This window comes from Ursus maritimus, unplaced genomic scaffold, assembly GCF_017311325.1.
Source record: "Ursus maritimus isolate PB19 unplaced genomic scaffold, ASM1731132v1 scaffold_4, whole genome shotgun sequence".
NCBI classification, from domain to species: domain Eukaryota; kingdom Metazoa; phylum Chordata; class Mammalia; order Carnivora; family Ursidae; genus Ursus; species Ursus maritimus.
This window is the reverse complement of record NW_024426552.1, coordinates 350,410-369,708: the sequence shown is the minus strand read 5'-3', so window position 1 is coordinate 369,708 and position 19,299 is coordinate 350,410. Positions and strand designations below refer to the sequence as shown.

The window sequence follows — 19,299 nt, the reverse complement described above, 5'->3', positions numbered from 1 at the left end:
GGAGACAGGTGCAGGAGACAGGTGCGGGGGTGCGGCCAGGAGACAGGTGCGGGCGCGTGGCCGGGAGACAGGTACTGGGGTACAGGCCTTGTCTGTGAGGCACTGGCCCTGCTGCCGGTTTTGGGAAGGCAAGCAGGTGACGCCATCAGCGGCGTGTCCCATCCAGATCTCCCTGGCCGCACACGGGTGCCGTGCGTGCTGGGCGTCGTTCTTCTCCGGGGTAGGGGCAGTGTGAATCCTGCTCTGGGGGGCTCTGCTGTCCCCTCGCCATCTGTCTGCTTCTCCAGTGGGCTTGTGTTCGTTTTTGAAGTGGTGTCATGTGATGTGCTTATGTGCTGGAAGTTTCCTTGTCCGCCTCTTTGACGGGACCGTGTCTGTGGCTAAGCTTTGTTGACCGACCCCAATGCTCCTGGACACAGACGCCCACATCCCACAGTGGGGCCACGTGGCTCCCGGTGGACGGCCTAGGCACCTTTTCCTGTGGTGGTTCTCTGGCCTAGACTGAGCTCTTTATTTACATCTAAGATGTAATTTTATGTTTAATGGTTTTTTTCTACTTTTTTGTTAGTTACTGCTTTTGTAAACATCAGTTTTGGAAACACCAGCCTGATGTTGCTGTAATTCACATACCATACAATTCTCCCATTTAAAGTGTGTGTTTCAGAGTCATGCAAACGCCCCCACAGTCTAAGGTTAGAACATTGATCTCCCAGAAAGGAACCTGTGCCCATGAGCAGTCACCCCCATTTCTCTGCTCTTCTGCCTGTTTGTTGAGTTTTTCATTTGAAAAATGAAAGGGTGCGTGGCCTCAGATTTGTTCAAAGTTTTCCTCCTCCGGGTCCCACCCCCAGCCCTCAGAGGGAGGCAGTCTTCTCAGGTTCTGGGAACGCTGTCCCGTGTTTTTTCATGTAGATTCAAGGAAACATAAATAAGTAGTTTTACTTTTTTTTTTTTTTTTTTTTTTACATTTTTGCTCATTTAAAAAAATACAAAACATGCTTTACCTTAGGCCCCTTCCTGTGCTGTTTTCTCTCTGTGCTCACCCCTGGGAACGGGACCACAGAGGGACCCACACTTGCCCTCTGCTCTATGAGGCTCTGCCCTGGGCTGGGCCCCTGTGACCTCCCCTCAGAGGTGGTGTCTGGCCTTTGCTTGAGCTCTGAACTTGCTCAGGTCACCCTCATCTTATACCTGTGGCATTGGCTGGCCCCAGCTTCCCCTTGGCCCTTTCCTGAGGTCCCTGTGTCTCTTCCTGGTGCCCACGTCCCCCGGTGTGTGCACACCTCTCAGTGCTTATCAGGCCAGCCTTGTCCCTCCTCTGCACCCCCAGCACTTGGTGCCTCTTCTTACGGTTACTCCCTCGGGGCTTGGGGACTAGAACGTCTTTGCCTGTCTTCCATACCTTGCCTGGATTCCGGCACGGCAGGAGCCTGGACTACAGGCCCAGGGTGCGTGAGGGCCTGGTGTGGGGCAGACAGACCAGAAGGGGGACCCTGCAGCACTGGAGCCAGCTTGTGTGGGGCTGTCAGGCTGGCTGGAAGGCTCCGTCCTTGGTTTGGGCAGGAATATAATTTGTTCGTTCTGTCACACATGGGACTCTTGTTCGCTCACAGACATGCCCTGTTGTCCTTTTAGCGTTGGTGAGTGTTCCTGTGCGTGCCGGCAGCCCTCTCACTGCCCAGTGGTAAGACTGTGGGAAACTCGGAGACTCTGTGGTCTGATCTGCTTTAATGTTTTCCTTGCAGCTGAGCTGAAGGAGAAGTTACAGTCAGAGATGGAGAAAAACGCGCGGATGATAGAGGTAGACGTCGTTAGAAATGTCATTCTGGGGTAGGGGAAGAAAGGGATAAAGAAAGGGGGGGTAATCAGAAGGGGGAATGAAGCATGAGAGACTGTGGACTCTGAGAAACAAACTGGGGGCCTCAGAGGGGAGGGGGGTGGGGGAATGGGATAGGCTGGTGATGGGTAGTAAGGAGGGCACGTATTGCATGGTGCACTGGGTGTTATACACAACTAATGAATCATCGAGCCTTACATCGGAAACCGGGGATGTACTGTATGGTGACTAACATAATATAATAAAAAAAAATTAAAATAAAAAAAATGTCATTCTGGGTATGCAGTGTTTCCCCTTCCCCCTCCATCGCTCCAGCTTGCCCGGAGTCCCCACAGGAAACCCCTCACCTGATTCAGACAGAATCCAATCAGAGCTTTAATTGAGCAGACTGGTAGAAAGTACATGCCTTTGCTTTAGAGGAAAAGCATTCTTTTCTTTGTATAGTTTGAATTTATCAGCACATCTTGTTTGGGGTTTCACGTGTACTTATTCTATGATGTGAAGCTCTTGCACCCTCAAGTCTGATTGCCAGGTGGCCCACATGGCCCAACCCTCACTGTGCTCCGGGACTGACAGACGTCCCTGGGCAGGGGGGTGCCCTGTGGCGACTGAGTAAAACGTGTGGGGTACAGATCCCAGGCACCTCGGGGGAGCACGGGGGGAGGGGTGGGGTCAGAGTGGCTGTGCCATCGACGCCGCAGCTGGCCCCATGTGCTGTGCTGACCATATGTCCTGTAGTGATCCTGCTGATTTCACCCCACACCCCTCCTGGGGAAAGAGTTCTGTTTTGGGGTGGGGGCAGAATTAGGGGCTCTCTGAAGAAGTCTCTCACTGAAACTTTTCATCCTGGCTGTGTGTCCCTTTCTCAAGGCTACGTTTGTGGAAGGGCCGTTGGTGTTGGTGACAGCAGAGGAAGTGGCTGGTGAGGTCAGGGGACGTTGGTGACATTAGGGGACACGTATCTGACATCAGGCATGTGGGCGTTTAGGCCCTGGCTGCTCTGACCAGGCAGTTGGTGGAAGATGGCTGTCAGTCCCAGGTTGGAGGCTTGTGCCCTAGCTCTCCACCCCTCTAAGCTGGACAGTGGGGACTCATTCTTTAGGGCATTTGGGACAAAGCCAGCCCTTGGCAGAGGTCAGGTGATGTCACCGTGGAGGACCTCCATCCACGCTTTGTTTCCAGGCAGGTGGTCCTTGCTCCCTCTGCTCCTGTCCCTGGTGGTGGGGGACCATTCAGCTTCTTGGAGTGACAGTCTGGTCTGGCTGCAGTGACTGCCCACGCCTGGTTTTCAAATGCAATTTGAATTTTTTACCACAGATAGTCCACTGTGGCCCATAGTCTTTTCTTTCCTTTCTTGAATTAGAACCTGAAGCAAGACTGGGAATCGGAGAGAGGTTTATGCTTAGAAAACCTACGCAGAGAATTGTTTGCAAAGCATCGGTTGGAATTGGAGAATTTACAAGACCAGTTTAAGAAAGAATTGGCAGAACAGAAAGCTGAATCGGAGAAGATTTTTCAAGCCAAAAATCAGGCTGAATGTGAGTTTCAAATTAAAATGAGCAGGTTTGAGGAGGGGACTGATTGTGTGGAATGCTAGAACAAACGTCGCGTGCTGTGTCAGGCTCACACTGGGCATGAGCGTCCTGTGTTTTGTTGCCAGAGGGGCTGTGGGTGCGTGTTGCCCACAGTGGTGGAGACAGGTGCAGGGCCAGCTGGGCGCTCGGGTTCAGCCATGGGGTCTCCCCTCAGCCACAGAGTTCTCAAGCTCCCGAACCTCTCCTGAAACCTTTGTTTCAGAGATACTTGTCCATGTGTCATTAGTAAATTGTTATCAGGAAGGTAATGCTGCGATTATTTACCTTTTATTCCTGTCGGCTGTCACACGGCGCCACCGCGGTGAGGAGGTGGTGCCTGTCGGGGTGGCTCCCCAGGAGCGCAGGGTGCTGGGACCGCGGGGTCTGGAAGGAGTGGCGCTCCTGCGTGGTTGAGGAGGCCACGGCCTCAGGGAGGTGTGTGCCGCTGTCCAGGTGCCCTGAGGACTCTGGAGACACAACAGGAAGCAGCCCTGAGACAGTTACGCGAAGACCTGCTGTCCCAGCGCTGTCAGTACGAGCGGGACTTGGAGCTGAGACTCCGAGACCAGGAGGCAGAACACCAGCTGGAGGTGGGCGGCGGCTTCCGTACTTCACCTGCTTGGCAGGGAGGGGAGGCTTTAGAAGATTTTGGATGGGATTGTTCCATGTTCCGTTGTTTCCTAAAACTTCAGTAGTAAATTTAAAGAGACCGTCGGAATTTAGTAGATAGAGAAGTAAGGATCGAGTTTGTGGAGTTGGTGTACCGGTTATGCCGGGTCACACGCATACGGAATTTGTATTCTTTACCAGCGCCCCTGGGACCCAGACGCCATGTTCTCTAACCGTAACCCTAAGTAAACAGAGAAGTCCTGAGAAGACTTAGCCAGAAACACTGCTGCTGCTTGTGTATTCAGAACTCTTTTCCAGCAAGACAGCACGTGCCCATGGTGGGAGACATGGTCAGATCTTACTCAGACACCCAAGGGCTTCTGTCCCGAGGACCGTCAGTGCCCCAGGCATCTGGCCGAGAGTCAGAGAGGCGGAGTCCATCTCGGCCTGTGCCCGGATTTCAGAGCAGAGCCCAGGAGGAGCTGGTGCTGCTGTGGCTTTCGCAGCTGCTCCGGCTGCCTTTCCCCATCACCTCCGTGCCGATTCTCCCTTGCCGATGAGAAAGAAACACCGAAGGGCCCCTTCTGTCCTGTCCCTGCGTGAGGCTGGCGGGGCCATCTACAAGGCAGCAGGCTGACCCCAGGGCCACTGCAGGCCAGAGCTCCCATGTCCCCTCTGGCAGGGCTTGTCCTTCAGCCTTCAGCCCTGCCCTCGTACCTGCCCACTTAGTGAGACGGTGGTTGCTGCTCTCAGCTCTGGGGGTGCAGGATGGGCTGGCTCTGTTCACCCCTGAAGAGACCCTTTCCAGGGAGATTAACCGAAAAAAGCAGAGAAAATCCCACCGTGCCACAGGAGGGGGAGGGAGGACCCCTGGGGTGGACAACAGGGGGACCTCCAGAAGGCTGGTACTGACTGGCAGCCTGGAAAGGAGCCCAGCCCTCCCTCCCCTGGCAAGTTAGAAGGATGTGTGTTTAGGACAATGGAGAAGGTTCTGTCCTTACTCAGCGAGGGAACCACAAGACTACAAGCAGGTAAAGGCGTGTTAGAAACGGGCTGTGGTCTCTACTGCTGCTGTGGCTCGTTTTCTCTGGGCTCTGGGTTTGGGGTTCACCTTGGGTGCCCCCAGAGCTGGGCACAGAGCTTCCGGGCTTGGTCTCGGGCGGCGTCTCACATTATCGCCTTTCTTTTCCAGTTAGAGGGCCTCCGAGCATCCTACGCAGAGCTGAAGGCTCAGTCACAAGAAGAGATCCGGCGCCTGTGGTCCCAGCTCGAGTCTCCGAGACCCGACAGACAGGACCCGAGTGGTGAGGAGTTTCATGCTGAAAGTTCAGATCCTCAAAAGCTAAAGCTGTGTTAATTGTTCAAACCCCAAACCAGGACTTAACAATTATAGCAGGCACAGAAAGAGCGATTTTGTAAACTTCTCTGAAGACTGGTGTGTGGTCTTAAGGTGGAAACTTGAGGGCCTTGGTTTCGTCTTTGAGCAAGTTAGCTAAGTAATGGCTACAGAATCGTGTTTTTTCTCACGTTCCTGTGAGGCAGTTTGCGAGTGTGAGAGGGATGAAGCTTGCACCAGGGCTGGTGTTCACCGAGAAGCCGTGTCAGCCGTCGTTTGGGGGGTGCAGGTGCGCCTTACTGTGTGACGCCCTGTGACCCCTGTGAGCTCACCTGGGGCAGGTGCTGTCAGGCTCCTGTGACCCGAGGGTGACACCCAAGTTGGCACGGCCCAGCAGTCACCTGGCCCCTCCTACAAGACCTTCTGTAAGAATAGTCCCCGCTCGTGGTCAGGAGACGTGAGCGAGTGAGACAGGCTGACGTGTGTTTCTGCCGACGCTATCTAGTTGGAGCCTTTTCAGTCTAGGGGTCCCCCTTGCTGGGCACACTGGGGGCAGAGAGCAGGGTTATGAGGAAGGGCCAGGGACCCGTGTGGTGGGCGAGGCCTCGCCCGTCTGCTCACACCTCGTCTTTCCCTTGTGCCTGTTGGCTGACGGCTGTGGCTCACGCTCCTGCAGAGGGCCCGGCGGCATGAGCTCCTGCAGTCAGCTGTCACGAGGCCTGTGGGGAGCCGCGCCCTGGCTTCCAGGGGTCCTTTAGGGATGTTTGTCTTGAAACTTCTGGGTAGTGGCCGGTTTACATCCACATTATTTGAAAGCTAATTTTTGATTATTGTTTAGCAGCTGTAGTATTCTCTTGCTGAAAATAGCAATGGTGTGTGTTTTCTCGAGGTCAGTGTGTGTTCCTGTTCTGTTGCTCTTCATGAAATATCACAGATTCCGTGGCTTGAAGGCACGCACATTTATTAGCTGGCAGATGTTACGTAGGTGGGAATGGGATGGCGTGCCTGGGTTTCCTGTCTGGGATCACTCGCAGCCGGAATCAAGCTGTTGGCTGGGCCTCAACTTGGCTCACTGACGCTGTGGCAGAGTGAGTCCCTGCGGTTGTAGGGCTGAGGTCTTGTTTCCTTGCTGGCCCTTGGCTGGGGCTCTCAGGGCCTTGGGGCCACCCACATCCCTGCCCTGCAGCCCAAGCCACACGTGGAGTGCCTCTCATACTTCTGGTCTCTCTGACGCCTTCAGCACCAGCCTGAGAAAGCACTCTGCTTCCAGGGGGCCCATGGGATCCGCTGAGGCTGCCCAGGCCACCTCCCTGTGTGAGGTGCCACCACCCTGTGTGAGGCCACCCAGCGTAAGCCACGGAGGGGTCCCGCTTCACCTTCGTGGGTGCTGGGACCCGGGCCCTTTCTGGAGTTGAGGTCTGCAGTGTCTCCTGGTGTCTCCTCAGTGTTTCGTCTGAAGGTGACTGCGTAATTCCTTCCCATTAAAGCGTTCCATGACCCGGCCCGCACGCCTCATGGGGCAGAGCTCGAGCACCTAAAGCGGGACTTCCAGCAGCAGCAGCAGCGAGAGAAAGCCAAGCACGAGTCTGAGCTGGAGCAGTTGAGAATTTACTTTGAGAAGAAATTAGAGGAGGCTGAGAAAAGTTACCAAGAAGACCTGATTCTGTTACAGCAGCGGCTACAGGAGTTTCTTCGGGAATCTGTGGAGATCAGGTGCATAAGTCCTTTTCATCTTCAGTGTGTTTTCGAAATATGGGACCCTTGAGCTGAATTGAAATCTAGTTTTATTGGTGATTTCATGCCAGTGGAGAAACACAGCTCGTGTTTGGGCCTTGAAGCAAGAGAGCGTTAGGCTAGGAGCAGTGCGTGACCTGCAGCACCCGGGGTCCCCTCTGCCCCGACAAGGCTCCCGCCACGCAGTCACACGGACACGGCCGCTCCGCCGAGGGCTCCTGTCCTTGACGGGGGCAGTAGGATCGCCGTGGAGGGAGCAGGGAGGAGGAAGGGCACATGAGGAGGTTTTAAAACACATTTTCTCTCTTAGTGCACCCAGTGTGATTTTAGAAGAGAGGTCTGAAAAAGAAAGAAGAGAGCACCTTGATGGACTCCACCTTCAGCCTGAGGTGACGGCCCCTTCTTTCCTTCACTGAGGGGAAATGGACACATAGTGTCCGCTTCGGGTGCACAAGGTGCTGATGTTGGTGTGCCGCAGCGGTCCGCGTGACCTCTGTCCACACCCAGGGCTACAGAGTTTCTTCCTTCTGGGACGAGAACTTTTCAGATCTCCGGTCTCAGCAGCATCCACACGTACAATACAGCATTTTTATGTCTAGTCGCCGTGCTGTGCACTACAACCCCAGACTCTGTTTTGTAGCTGGAGGTTCGTACCCTCGGACACCTTCTCCCATTCCGTCCGCCCCCACCCCCACTCTGGCAACCACCGGTCTGTTCCCCGAATCTGTCCGCTCAGTTTCCAGGTTTCACGTGTAAGTGAGATCATGTGGGACGTGTTTTCCTCTGACTGACTGACTTGCTCAGCATCATGCCCTCGAGGCCCATCCATGTTGTCACAAATGGCAAGATCTCCTTCTTCTTTATGGCCGTGTAATAATCCGTGGTGTACACACCGCATCTTCTTTATCCTTCGTTGGTCCGTGGACACACGGCTGCAGGCACCTGAGATGTGCCTAGGGTAGCCTTCCTGTCACCGGAGGTTCCCTTTTATTTGATGGTTATGCCTTGAGGTGTCGGTACCCGGGTCTCATGGCCATCACCCTGGGCAGGTGGCTTGCCGTGACGGATGGTGGCCCCGTGCAGACGTGCTCTGCCCCAGCGAGCGCAGCTCTGCTGTCAGCATCTGTTCTCAGTCGCCTCAGGTGGCCATCGTGAATAGACGACAGACCGGATGGTTAAGCAGCAGAAAGAGGCTGGAAGGTGGAGGTCGGGGCTGGTTTCTCCTGTGGCCTGTCACCTTGGCTTGCAGACGGCAGCTCTTATGCCACCTGTTCACGTGGTTCCTCTGTGCACACGCGCCCCGAGCATCTCCGTTTCCACATAGTCCCATTCTGAAGTGCTGGAGGTTCGGACTTCGACATATGAATTTTGGGGACACAGTTTATCCTGTTGAACAGGCTGCTTCCTGTTTCCCATTGTTAATGTCCTTTTCTAGAAAATGTCTGTCTGTGTGTGATTATTTCCTGGGGGCAGGAGTGTGGTGTGGGATGGTTCCCTCCCTTCCACTTCCTTTCTTGTGTGTCCTACTGGGCGTGGCATGGCTGCCGCAGCACGGCCCTCATGCCCAGCACAGCAGTGCCTCTGGGTCCTTGTCCATGGCCCCATCCTGCCCTCTGGGCCCCTTGCCCGCTGTTGTCCTGGGGTCGCCCTGCATTCTAGTTGGATGGTCCCTGCTGCCTGGGGAGCCAGTGTGTGTCTGCATGTGGCCCCTCTCTTTGCTGCACCTGTCCCCTCAGTGGAGATGCAAGGGCTCATGGGTCGTTCTCGTGTGTTTGGCGGGTATAACCCATCTGGCACGTGTTCTCTGTCCTCTTGCCCCCACGCCGTGGAGAGCTGCCCTGGAGAGCTGCCAGCCAGTCCGTCCCACGGATTCTCCCTTTGTTTGTGAGCTGCCCGTGCTGCAACAGCCCTGGGGTCCCCGCGAGTGCCCTCAAGTTTTCAGGGAGCAGTTCACATGCGTGTGTGTCCACTTGTCACACTGGGAGTGGGGGAGGCCTTGCGTCTGTGACTCTCCCTTCGCTTCCAGGAGGCCGGTCTCGTCAGCACTCGTCTTCAGCGTCCTGAGCGCTATCTCCTCGCAGCTCTCGTGAGCCTTGTTCTCAGTTCTTCAGTTAAATGTTTTATTTCTGTGATCATTTTTAATTTCTAGGGGTTCTGCTTTCTTGCTGTGCTCTCCTGTCTCTGCCTAGGGTGCAGCGTTCTCATGCGCCTCTCTGGAGACCATCGGTATTAAAGGGTTTCTCGTGCTTCCTGTGTGTCCCTGCTTTCCAGCCGTCCATCCGTGTGGGTGTCTGTGCTCTGTGGATGTCGGGGTCCCCTGTGTTGGTTTGTGACCCATGGCTATGTCTTCATGCGTGTCATGAGGCACCCCTGGTTTTGGGGAGACCCGTGGCAGAGCTCCTCCTGGGGTCTTGCCTTACATGGCCTTGGGCTGTGGCCCCTGGGTGTGCACAGCCTCTCTGCCTTCTGGGCCCCGGACCTTGCCGTGAGCCCTGATTTTTGTCTTCCAGGGTTGGTCATCTTTGGTTCTTTGATGACCTCTTCCTGTTTCCTTTCCTCGTGGGATTCTAAGTTAAATTTTCCTGGTCATCGTAGCCACACTTCAGGAAGGCAGCAAAAGAAGAATGATGGAATGTGTGTGTGTTTAACCAGAAGTCCGGTGTGTTTGTTGCGCACGTGTATGTGTTGAAATGTTGACAGGCCACCGTGCCCTCCTCAGGGCATCTGGCCAAACACCCGCCAGCCAGCGGGGTGTGGGAGCCCCACGCCTACTCACCTCCCCCCTCACCACCCTGTTACCGCTGGACGTCGGCAGTTTGTCCCTCGTTGATGGACTGCCAGTGTCTCTTTTCAGTTTGTGTTTTTTTGGTTTTTAATGAGGTCAAACCTCTTTTTACTTGAAATTGACCGTTCTCGCCCCCTGAAGTTCTCCCTCCATACCTTTGCTCTCGTGACACTTGCTCCCCTCCCCCTGTGGTTTTGAGGGCCCACTCTGCTCGCCTTTGGACTTGGTTGTACTCACTCGCAGTGGTGCCCGTGGGCCTGGGTCTGCAGTTGTGGGTTCTTCCCTGGCCCTTGGCTCTTTGGCCCCTTTCTCAGAGCACCCAGCGTTTCCCTGCATCATCTTCTGGTTCTTTTACTTTATTCTTTTATTTTATTTATTTATTTATTTTTGAAGATTTTATTTATTTGAGAGAGAGTGAGAGAGAGAGAGATAGTGAGAGAAGCGCACAAACTGGGGGAGGGGCAGAGGGAGAGGGTGAAGCAGGCTCCCCGCTGAGCAGGGAGCCCGAGGCGGGACTCGGTCCCAGCACCCCGGGATCATGACCTGAGCCGAAGGTAGACGCTTCATGACTGAGCCGCCCCGGTGCCCCTCTTCTGGTTCTTTTAAAGTCTTTAATTTTTAGTTCTCATCCACCTGGAACTGAGCTGCTGTCCAGCAGATGTACGTAGACTCTGAGTTTGTTACCTTTTTCTAAATGGTCAGTCAGTCTTTCAGGCTCGACTCGTTAGAGCACAGCCTTCTGTGTGCTTACTTGTCCCGGGGCACAAGTCTGTTTCTGAACTCAATTCTTCCAGTCACTCAAGTGGTTTGTTTTTGTAGCAACGTAGGAACTTAAGTCTTGCTTTGGAAGATCATTTGAGCTTATTGTGAGCTTGAAGTTGAGGTTGATGCAACTGCTCTGTGGTTTTTGAGGAAAATGGGTTTACTGGCTGCATTTTAAGGGGAACAGGAGAGTTTAGCACATGCACTGAGCCCTTTCCTTGTTTCCTCCCTCCCTTCCCTCAGGATACTTGGCCTGGGCTTCTTGTCAGGTGTGCTCACAGCCGTGACCAGAGACCCTTCCCTTGGGGGCCCCTTCCTCTTGGGGGCAGGTCCATATCCCAGGCAGGCCAGGCATGTGTCTGATTCCGGAAGGGAAAGTGCCGTGGGGAGACACAGTGTAGGGAGTGAGGGGGCTTGGGAGTAAGTAGGCTGGGGGGCCCCACAGTGGAGCAGGGTACATTTGGCAGAGGCCCTGGCCCTGGGAAGGGGGTCTGGTGGTCAGGGTCTGCCTGCAGTTCATGTCCAGGAACGTTCTGGTTAGGAATGGCCTACTTGGCAGCTGGGGCTCAGTGTTGGCCTCGGTGAGCAGAGCGCGGGTGTGAGGAGGGCTCTCCAGCCAGGGGTGCGTGCCTGTCTCCTCAGGGCTGTGGTCTGCCATCTCCCTGAGCTACTTGGCCCCCTGGGGGTGAGATGCTGGGGACAGGGAGATGGCGTGAACATGCACGGCCCAGCAGGTGTTACATGGGAGGCTGTGATTACGTAACATGGTAATGAGGCCCCTTATAACGTTTCCTCTGTGTGATTTTTCTTGCATTTGCACACGCAGTTAGAAGAAAACCACCGGTGCCAACTAGCAGCGCTGAAGTCCTCCCTGGAAGCTCAGCAGGCGGTGGGCTACGTAGGGACCCAGGTGTTGGAAGGGGAGCAACGTGTGGGGCTCTCAGAAGCGCCCAGCGAAGGTGTGTGCACTTCCCTGCTGCCTGTGTTGGCAGCCGTTCAGCCCACAGGGCACAATATGTGGGAAGGTTGGGGACTCCCACGGGGGTTATTTGGACATCCCAGCCCCTAACTCTGTAAATCCTCCCTGGTGGTGTCCTCAGAGTTAAGGGGCTGGGCTTGGGCCTGACCAGGTGCAGCACCAGGGGCCACAGGAGACGGGCGTGGGAGGAGAAGCTGAGGTCCTAGCAGCAGATGCAGCAGATGGGACAGGCTGTGGCCCCGCTGCTGAGGAGAGCAGGTGTAAGGCCCGCCATGGACACAGATTCCAGGAGGCACCCCTTGTAGCATGGAGGCGGCGAGACAGAGGGTCCCACGGCGAGGGGGTCTGGATCGATGCTGGGTGCTCTGGCACGACTACCTGTTTTGGGCACGGGCTCCCTTGGAGCTGATGAGGCGGGCTAGGAGGGAGAGCAGGGCTGCTGAGAGCCCAGGTCATGTTGTGCTTGGCGTCTGCCTCTCACTCTCCTTCTGGTTCTCAGCCACCGCACACGCGCTGTGCTCGGTGGGCGCTGACGGGCACACGTGGAGTGCTGCTGTCCACCGCTCAGCTCATTCTTGAGCCCAGGAAGGTGACAAGTCTAGACCTGAACAGCCTAGGAGGGATCCCCCTGGGCCAGAACCACACGTTCCCCACAGTTGAAAACAGTCACCTGATACCCCAGCTAAAGGGACGGAGTGGGTGGTGAGTGGGTATGGGTAGCTTAGGCAGGGCAGCTCGTCATCTGGGCCCCGGGCGTTTCTGACTGGGCTCACCCAAGGGTTGCCAGAGTGCCAGGGTCTGTGTTGTGTGGGGCATTGGAGGGTGAGTGTCCTTGTCTGTGCTGTGTGGGGTTCCTCGAGGTTCGTGCCTGATTGTCCTTCCTGCCTCCTTGTCCCCTCACAGAGCTTGCTCGGGGGCCGCTCCCGTGTGTGCAGGACACGGCCTTGGAGGTGGAGACAGAGGTGGCGGCCAGAGTCTTGGGTTTGGAAACTGAGCACAAGCTTAAACTCTCACTTCTTCAGACGGAGCTCAAGGAAGAAATCGATGTCTTAAAACTAGAGAACAGAAATTTACACGAGAAGTTGCAGCACGAAATCCACCTGAGAGAGGACTTGGAGAGGGTAAGTGTGGCTCTGGCCCGCTTCCATGGTGGCAGACTCCTATGGAGACCCACGCGGGTCCTGGCACTCCTCCCCCTGCTACTTGCAGCCGTGTCTGCTTCGTGCAGTCCGGACAGGGCTCCATCCTGAGCCGAGCCAGGGTTTGGGTCCTTGTTGCTCCTTCCCCCTGTCTCCAGCGTTAGGGGACTGGCTGGGTGTCCTCAGGTGGGTGGCAGGCTGGTTGGCACGGCCAGCTGCAGGCCCTGTGTGCCCTGGTGTCCCCAATGGTGTTGAGCCCTGGGCTCTCTGCTGACTGTTGGTGGTGTGGCTGTAGTGCCATTTGAGTGAGGAGAGCCCTGCTGCACTGCCCACCTGGCAGAGTCTGGCCCGTAAGCCTCACCTGGATTCCCAGCAGGTTTCCCTGCATACGCAGTGCAGGGTGTGGCTCATCCCTGTGTTGGAGCAATAGAATCGACGTGGCCAGAGCTGTGCGTCTTTTTCACCAGTGTCCTTGTATTCCCTCCACTTCATGCTTGTGGCCTGATGCTCTCACCCTCTGTTCTTTCCTGTGAAGGTCTTTCTGGATTTTCATTCTCCATCAAAACGCAGTTTCATACGAAGTTATTACTAACTGCATGTCTGATCACATGTCATTCTCGAAGGCATTGGTGAGGACTTGGAGCAAAGCAGAAGTAAGGGTAGAGCTGTGTGCAGAGCTGTGTGGGCCCGTCGTAGGTGGACTCACTTGCTGGTCTGTGATTTTCAGCATGTGGTCTTCACAGGCACCATTCAGTGAAGGGCAGACTTTCCTCCCTGACTTCTGATATTAGGTGTGTGTGTAATATCTTTCCTGGACCCCCATTTTATCTGCTTACATCAATTATTGAGAGGGAAGTATAGAATTATCTATTTTTCCCTTTAATTTTGTCAGTGTTTTGAGTATTTTGGAGTTGTTATTACATGCACACACATTTGTGATTGTTCTGTCTTTCTGAAAAATACCCTCTTTCTCTCTCCTTTGTAGCATTGTTTGTACTGCAGTCTACTTTCTCTTTCATTAATACAGTCCTTCCGGCCTTCAATCGCATTATGTTTGCATGGCATACCCGTTTCTGTCCACTTTACTCTTAATCTCTGGAGACTAACTACCTGGAGTTAGTGCTGGACGCCCATAGGTTAAGGGCTTAGTCCCGTGAGATGCCCCCACATCAGAAGCCATTTGCAGTTACTGGGTCCCCAGGTTACCTACTCATCTCGGTCTGACTTGGCTTTGAGGTCTGAATATTCCCATGCCCACCCATTCCCCTTTTCAGGCTCACATTGCCCAGGGAAACAGTTTACTGCTACCAGTTTATTAGGAAGGATGCACACAAGAGCAGCCGACCGGAAGAGATGAATAGGGCGAGGTGCGCGGTGGTGTGCAGCTGCCGTTGCCCGCTCCTCTCGTACCGCCGTTCAGCACCTCCACATGTGCACCCACCTGGAAGCTCTCCAAATCCCACCATTTAGGAGTGTTTCTTTTGACTCCTTCAAAGGTTTTTCTCTTTATCTTTTATCCTCAGTCATTTTACCATGATGTGCCTAGGTGTGATTTTCTTTGGTATTTTTTCTCTCATGAAACTTTTCTAATCAGTACATAAAATTGTGAATATTTGAGAAGAATCAGGGATCCTAAGAAACATAGTTACCTAAAAAAAGCAAACTGAGAAAACCTCTTATACTTGATTGACCTTATTTTTTCTTATTTTAATAATGACATTATTGAAAAGGTGGTCTGTTTTAGTGGCTTACAGAGAATTCTGTACATTGTCTTTCCCCAAATTTGGGAAATCTTTACCAAGTATGTTCTTCAGTTTTTTATTTCTGCTCCATTCTCTCCTTTCCTTTTGGAACTCCATTTACATGGAGGTTCTATCTTTCAGTTTCTGAGATTCTGTTCATTTTATTTTTTTGTTTTTTTTTTTATTTTTTTTTTATTTTTTTTATTTTTTTTTAAATTTATTAGACAGAGATAGAGACAGCCAGCGAGAGAGGGAACACAAGCAGGGGGAGTGGGAGAGGAAGAAGCAGGCTCATAGCCGAGGAGCCTGACGTGGGGCTCGATCCCATAACGCCGGGATCACGCCCTGAGCCGAAGGCAGACGCTTAACCGCTGTGCCACCCGGGCGCCCCTCATTTTATTTTTTTGAATCTTTTCCCCTTTCTGTTGGTTAAATTCTGTTGATCTTCCAGTTCACTGACTCTTTCTTTTGTTAGCTCTAATCTGCTTTTAAGTCCACCCAGTGAATTTTAAAATTTTAGGTAGCATGCTTTCCAATTCTAGAATTTCTGTTTGGTTGTAGGGTTTTTTTTTGTTTTTTGTTTTTGTTTTTTACCTATTCAGTTCTTCTTAAGAATGTCTTTTTTCAGAGGGGAGGGGGTGGGGGATTGGGATAGGCCGGTGATGAGTATTAAGGAGGGCATGTATTGCAAAATAACACATATGGTGTTATTTGCAAACAATGAACCATGGAACACTACATCAAAAACTAAGGATGTACTGTATGGTGACTAACATAACATAATAAAAAATTAAAAAAAAAATAATGTCTTTTTTCTTTGCCATGATTTTCTATTCTCTTATTCATTATGAGCATATTTTTCTTATGCTCATAGATGCAGTTAGGATATCTGCTTTTAAAAACTTTGTTAATTTCAACATTTGTGTCATCTTGGGGTTCCCCAATGATTGTATTTTTTTTTTTAGCATGGATCATTTTTCCTGTTTATTTGTATATCAACTAGTTTTGGATTGTATCCTGGACACTGTAAACGATATATTGTGGATACTCTGGATTCTGTTATGTACCGCTAAAGAGTATTGGGGTTTGGTTTTGTTTTGTTTTGTTTTAGCAGACATTCTGACTTACATTATATCCTCTTTGTGTTGGTCTGCTCTTGGAATCTGCCCACACATGTATGCATCAGGAATCAGCCTGAGATTTGGGCTAAGTTAATGCAAAGATTTTGCAGTTCTCTCTCTCTCTGTTTCTGTCCTAATGGGCTTTCACCTCTCATTTTCTACCTCCTCTGTTCAAACAAATGAGATTATGGGATTTCTATGTGCGTGGTGTAGACAGGTAAATTGCCCAGTGCCATTTCTTTTTTCTGGGTATCCAGCCCTTCTCTACAATCTGTCTGCTTTCAGATGCTCTCTCAGGCCTTTAGGTAGTTTCTTATATTTTTTTCCAGCCTTTATGGCTGCTAACCTCTGGGAGTGTTGGCCTGATTAGAGCTTCTCAAGCCCTCTCCAGAAGCTTGACCCTAAACTTATTTTTTTTTAAGCAGACTGTATACCCAACATGGAGTTTGAACTCATGACCCTGAAGATCAAGAGTTGCATGCTCTACTGACTGAGCCAGCCAGGTGCCCCTTTAATAACTTAATTTTTAAGTAAGGAATTGAGGTCAATCTTCAATACCATTTTTACTTTTGTTTCTTTTTGATGATGTTTAGTAGTTTATTGACCTACTTTCTTTCCTTTTTTGAAAATGAGGATATTTGCCTACCTTCAGCTTTGTGATTCACCTCCCTTTTCACAAGATCCTCTTTAAAGTTTAAATTTTAGTTCATCAATCTTTTGACCAGGTTCCTTGTAGATAATGGAATATAATGAAGCAAGGCCACAGACTCGAGCTCGTTGCACTGTTTGCTGTTCTCCTTCTCATGGACTTCTAGTTTTTTTGCTGATGGTGGCTCTGCTCTGGGGTGGTTGGCCTTCCCCTTGACTGAAGCCCTGTGATGTGTCTGATTTTCCCCCCATTACTGGTCTTGGTGCACAAAGAAGGCCTCTGACACTGTCTTTGTTTGCTCCACACGTGTGTGTGTTAAGTTCGGTTAGTTTTTGACCAGGCCTGCCAACTCCAGAGGTGAACAGCTGGTTTCTGGGTCATTACTGCCAGTAATCTTCTCCTTTAATTTCTTCTGTCTTAAATGAAATTATGTTATCTGTAGGTAAAATATAACTTGGTGGAAGATCACCAGGAGGAGCTGAAGAAAGCTAAAGAGAAATTACAGCTGATGAAGCAAGAATTCAAAGACAAAGAAGCAGAATGGAAAGTGGCAAGTGAGAATCTAAAGAGAAAAGCTGAAGAGGAACTCACGCTGATGCTCCTTGACTTGAAAGAACAAGCTGAAGCTGAGAAACAGTCCATAATAAACAAGTTTGAGCTTCGAGAAATCAAAATGAGGCAACTTCAGGATCAGCAGGCAGCCCAGATCCTGGGCCTGGAAGGGTCCCTGGTGGAGCAGCAGGGCCGTCTACGGCAGCTGGAGCTCGGGCTTGCGGGGGATGAGTGTCCACAGTGCAGCCAGTGTGGCCGGGAGCCAGGTGGCCGTCTGGCTCCTGCAGACCAGGACTGGGAGCTTGCCACACTCCGCCTGAAGGAGGACTGTGCCCTCCAGCTGATGCAGGCACAGAACAGGTAGGTCACATTCCTGTAGCAGCATATTAGCTGTAGAGCCGTCTGCCAGTGTCCCACCTGAGATGCCCAGCAGAGCGTGAGAGGCAGGTCCCCTGGGAGGACGTGCGGTGGGCTTTCAGCAGGGCGGGAAGGTCTGCAGGAAGGTGGGGCAGAGTGCGGTATGTACTGAGTCTCAGTAGTCTTAGTAGTCCTCACCCTAAAATGACAGCGGGATAGAGCTACATGTCCCATAACTGATGTGCTGGAACAAGTCAGAGACAGTGTCCAGATCCTTCGCGTACAGTCTGTTCCTTTGATGGACACTACTGTGCATGCAACTTCCACGTCATTTTTGTTCTGTGTACATTTTAAAATTTCAAAAGCAAGAATTTAGACCTCACTTATCAAAAGGACATGCAGTTCATCCATATTAATTCTTTGTGTTTTTAAAACTCAGGTATTTTTAAAAATAAATGTTTTTTCCTAAAATTTATACATACTTCCCTTAAATTTTAAATATTAAATTTTAAATATTTAGAATGTGATTTGGTTCTTTGCCTCTCTGGCAGTGCTAACTATTTGCAAACCTGAGCTGTCGTGATTGGGGGTGTTTGTGGTCTTGGGGTCATTGGACTTGCTGGTGGTGCTTATTCTCGTGTGCCAGCCCCCACCATCATGAGTGAGGTGCAAGAGCTTTTGATCTGGGCTCTGAGAACTTGAGTTCAGATCTCGACCCACCGTGTGCAAGCTGGATGGACGCAGGCACTTTGCTCAACCTCACAAAACCTCCGTGTTCTCCCTGTGTGGTAAGGGTAATGGGATCCTCTGTGGGAACACTTCCAGAGTCATCTGGTGGAGGGTTGGCACAGAGGTAATCCAGGTCTTACTGTTCTTCGTGTGAACTGATCAAGGCATGTCACTGATACGCAGTGTGCGCCCCATTGAGGTTTAGGCCTTTTCCAGTTCCTGGTGGAGTCTTGGGCGCTTTGATCAGAAGCGAGTCTTTCTGCCTGCCTGGGTTTCTGCAAGCCAGGACCACCTGTGGCTCTTTTTAATTCATGTCCCTTAATTCACACCCAAAGTTTTTTTGAGGTCTTTGAGTGTTCGTTATGACCCCGTGGGCTCCTGTAAGCGACCCTGCTGCCCCTTCGCTGTTGAGGTCCTTCTCGCCACGCGTGAGCAGTCACACCTACTTTGCCATGGTGTCTGTTGGAAATACATACGCAGTTTCCTGCTGTGGGTCTTGCGTCCTGCACTTTGGTCTGTGAGCGGGGATGCCTGGGCTCTGTCCTTTGAGCTCCTCTGGCTTCGTGTGGCCCCTTCACTCTCCACTAACTTCTGGTGGTGGTTCTCTCAGGCCATTTGTGGCAGAGGGACAAGGAGCAGGAGCAGTTAAAATGTGGCGGCGATTGTAGTGTTTCCTGTAAGAAAGGTGAGTAGGTGTTTCCAAGTGAGGTTGGTGCTTTTACAACTGTTGTGTTCTGCTGCCCGCGTTCACTTTGCATGTCCTCTCAGGTTTTTAAAAGAACGTAAAGAAATCACAGAGAAATTCACTGCGGAACAAGATGTCCTCCTTCGGGAGGCCCAGGAGAAGCACGCCTGTGAGCTCCGGCTCCTCCAGGAGAGACACCAGCAGCACATTCTGTCCTTGACGGCGGAGCTGGAGGCCAAACACCGGGCTGAGGTAGAGAAGCTGAAGGCCTCTGTGGAGAGTGAGCAGTGGGCTCTTTCAGAAGCCCGTGTGGCTGACTTGCAGACAAGACATGCGGCTGCGGTCAGCGCTCTGGAGGCAAGACACTCGTCACACCTGGATTCTCTGGAATCGCGTCACCTGTCTGAGATGCAGGCCATGCGGGAGGAGCACAGGTGGGCCCTAGAGCAGCTGAGAGCAGAACTCGAGCAGCAGCTGCACAAGAAGGACGCTTCTCACCCCTCGGCTCTGACCCAGGAGCCGGAGAAGCACCAGCTGAAACATGGCCGGGAGCTTCCGCCTGTGGACCACGGCCTGCGGACGCAAATGAGCACGAATCATGTTGAGGGTGTGGAAGCCCTGGCCCCCGCTGAGCTTCGGGGAGCACAGCAGGTGAGGCAGGTCTCAGGGCAGATCTCTTCCTGCCGTCCGCCTGTGTGTCTCTGCGAGC

General features: G+C 52.3%; 1 protein-coding gene across 1 annotated transcript in view; it reads left to right on the top strand.

Annotated features, from left to right (window-relative positions):
• PCNT (pericentrin) overlaps positions 1–19,299 on the top strand; it is a 130,266-nt gene that overhangs the window by 32,469 nt on the left and 78,498 nt on the right. Inside the window, exons 6-15 of the mRNA XM_040621647.1 lie at positions 1,746–1,801; positions 3,201–3,375; positions 3,865–4,001; positions 5,213–5,324; positions 6,844–7,069; positions 7,401–7,479; positions 11,464–11,698; positions 12,490–12,737; positions 16,710–17,179; positions 18,674–19,241. Of these exons, the coding sequence (XP_040477581.1) occupies positions 1,746–1,801; positions 3,201–3,375; positions 3,865–4,001; positions 5,213–5,324; positions 6,844–7,069; positions 7,401–7,479; positions 11,464–11,698; positions 12,490–12,737; positions 16,710–17,179; positions 18,674–19,241 (2,306 nt within the window). The remainder of the gene's footprint in view (positions 1–1,745; positions 1,802–3,200; positions 3,376–3,864; positions 4,002–5,212; positions 5,325–6,843; positions 7,070–7,400; positions 7,480–11,463; positions 11,699–12,489; positions 12,738–16,709; positions 17,180–18,673; positions 19,242–19,299) is intronic.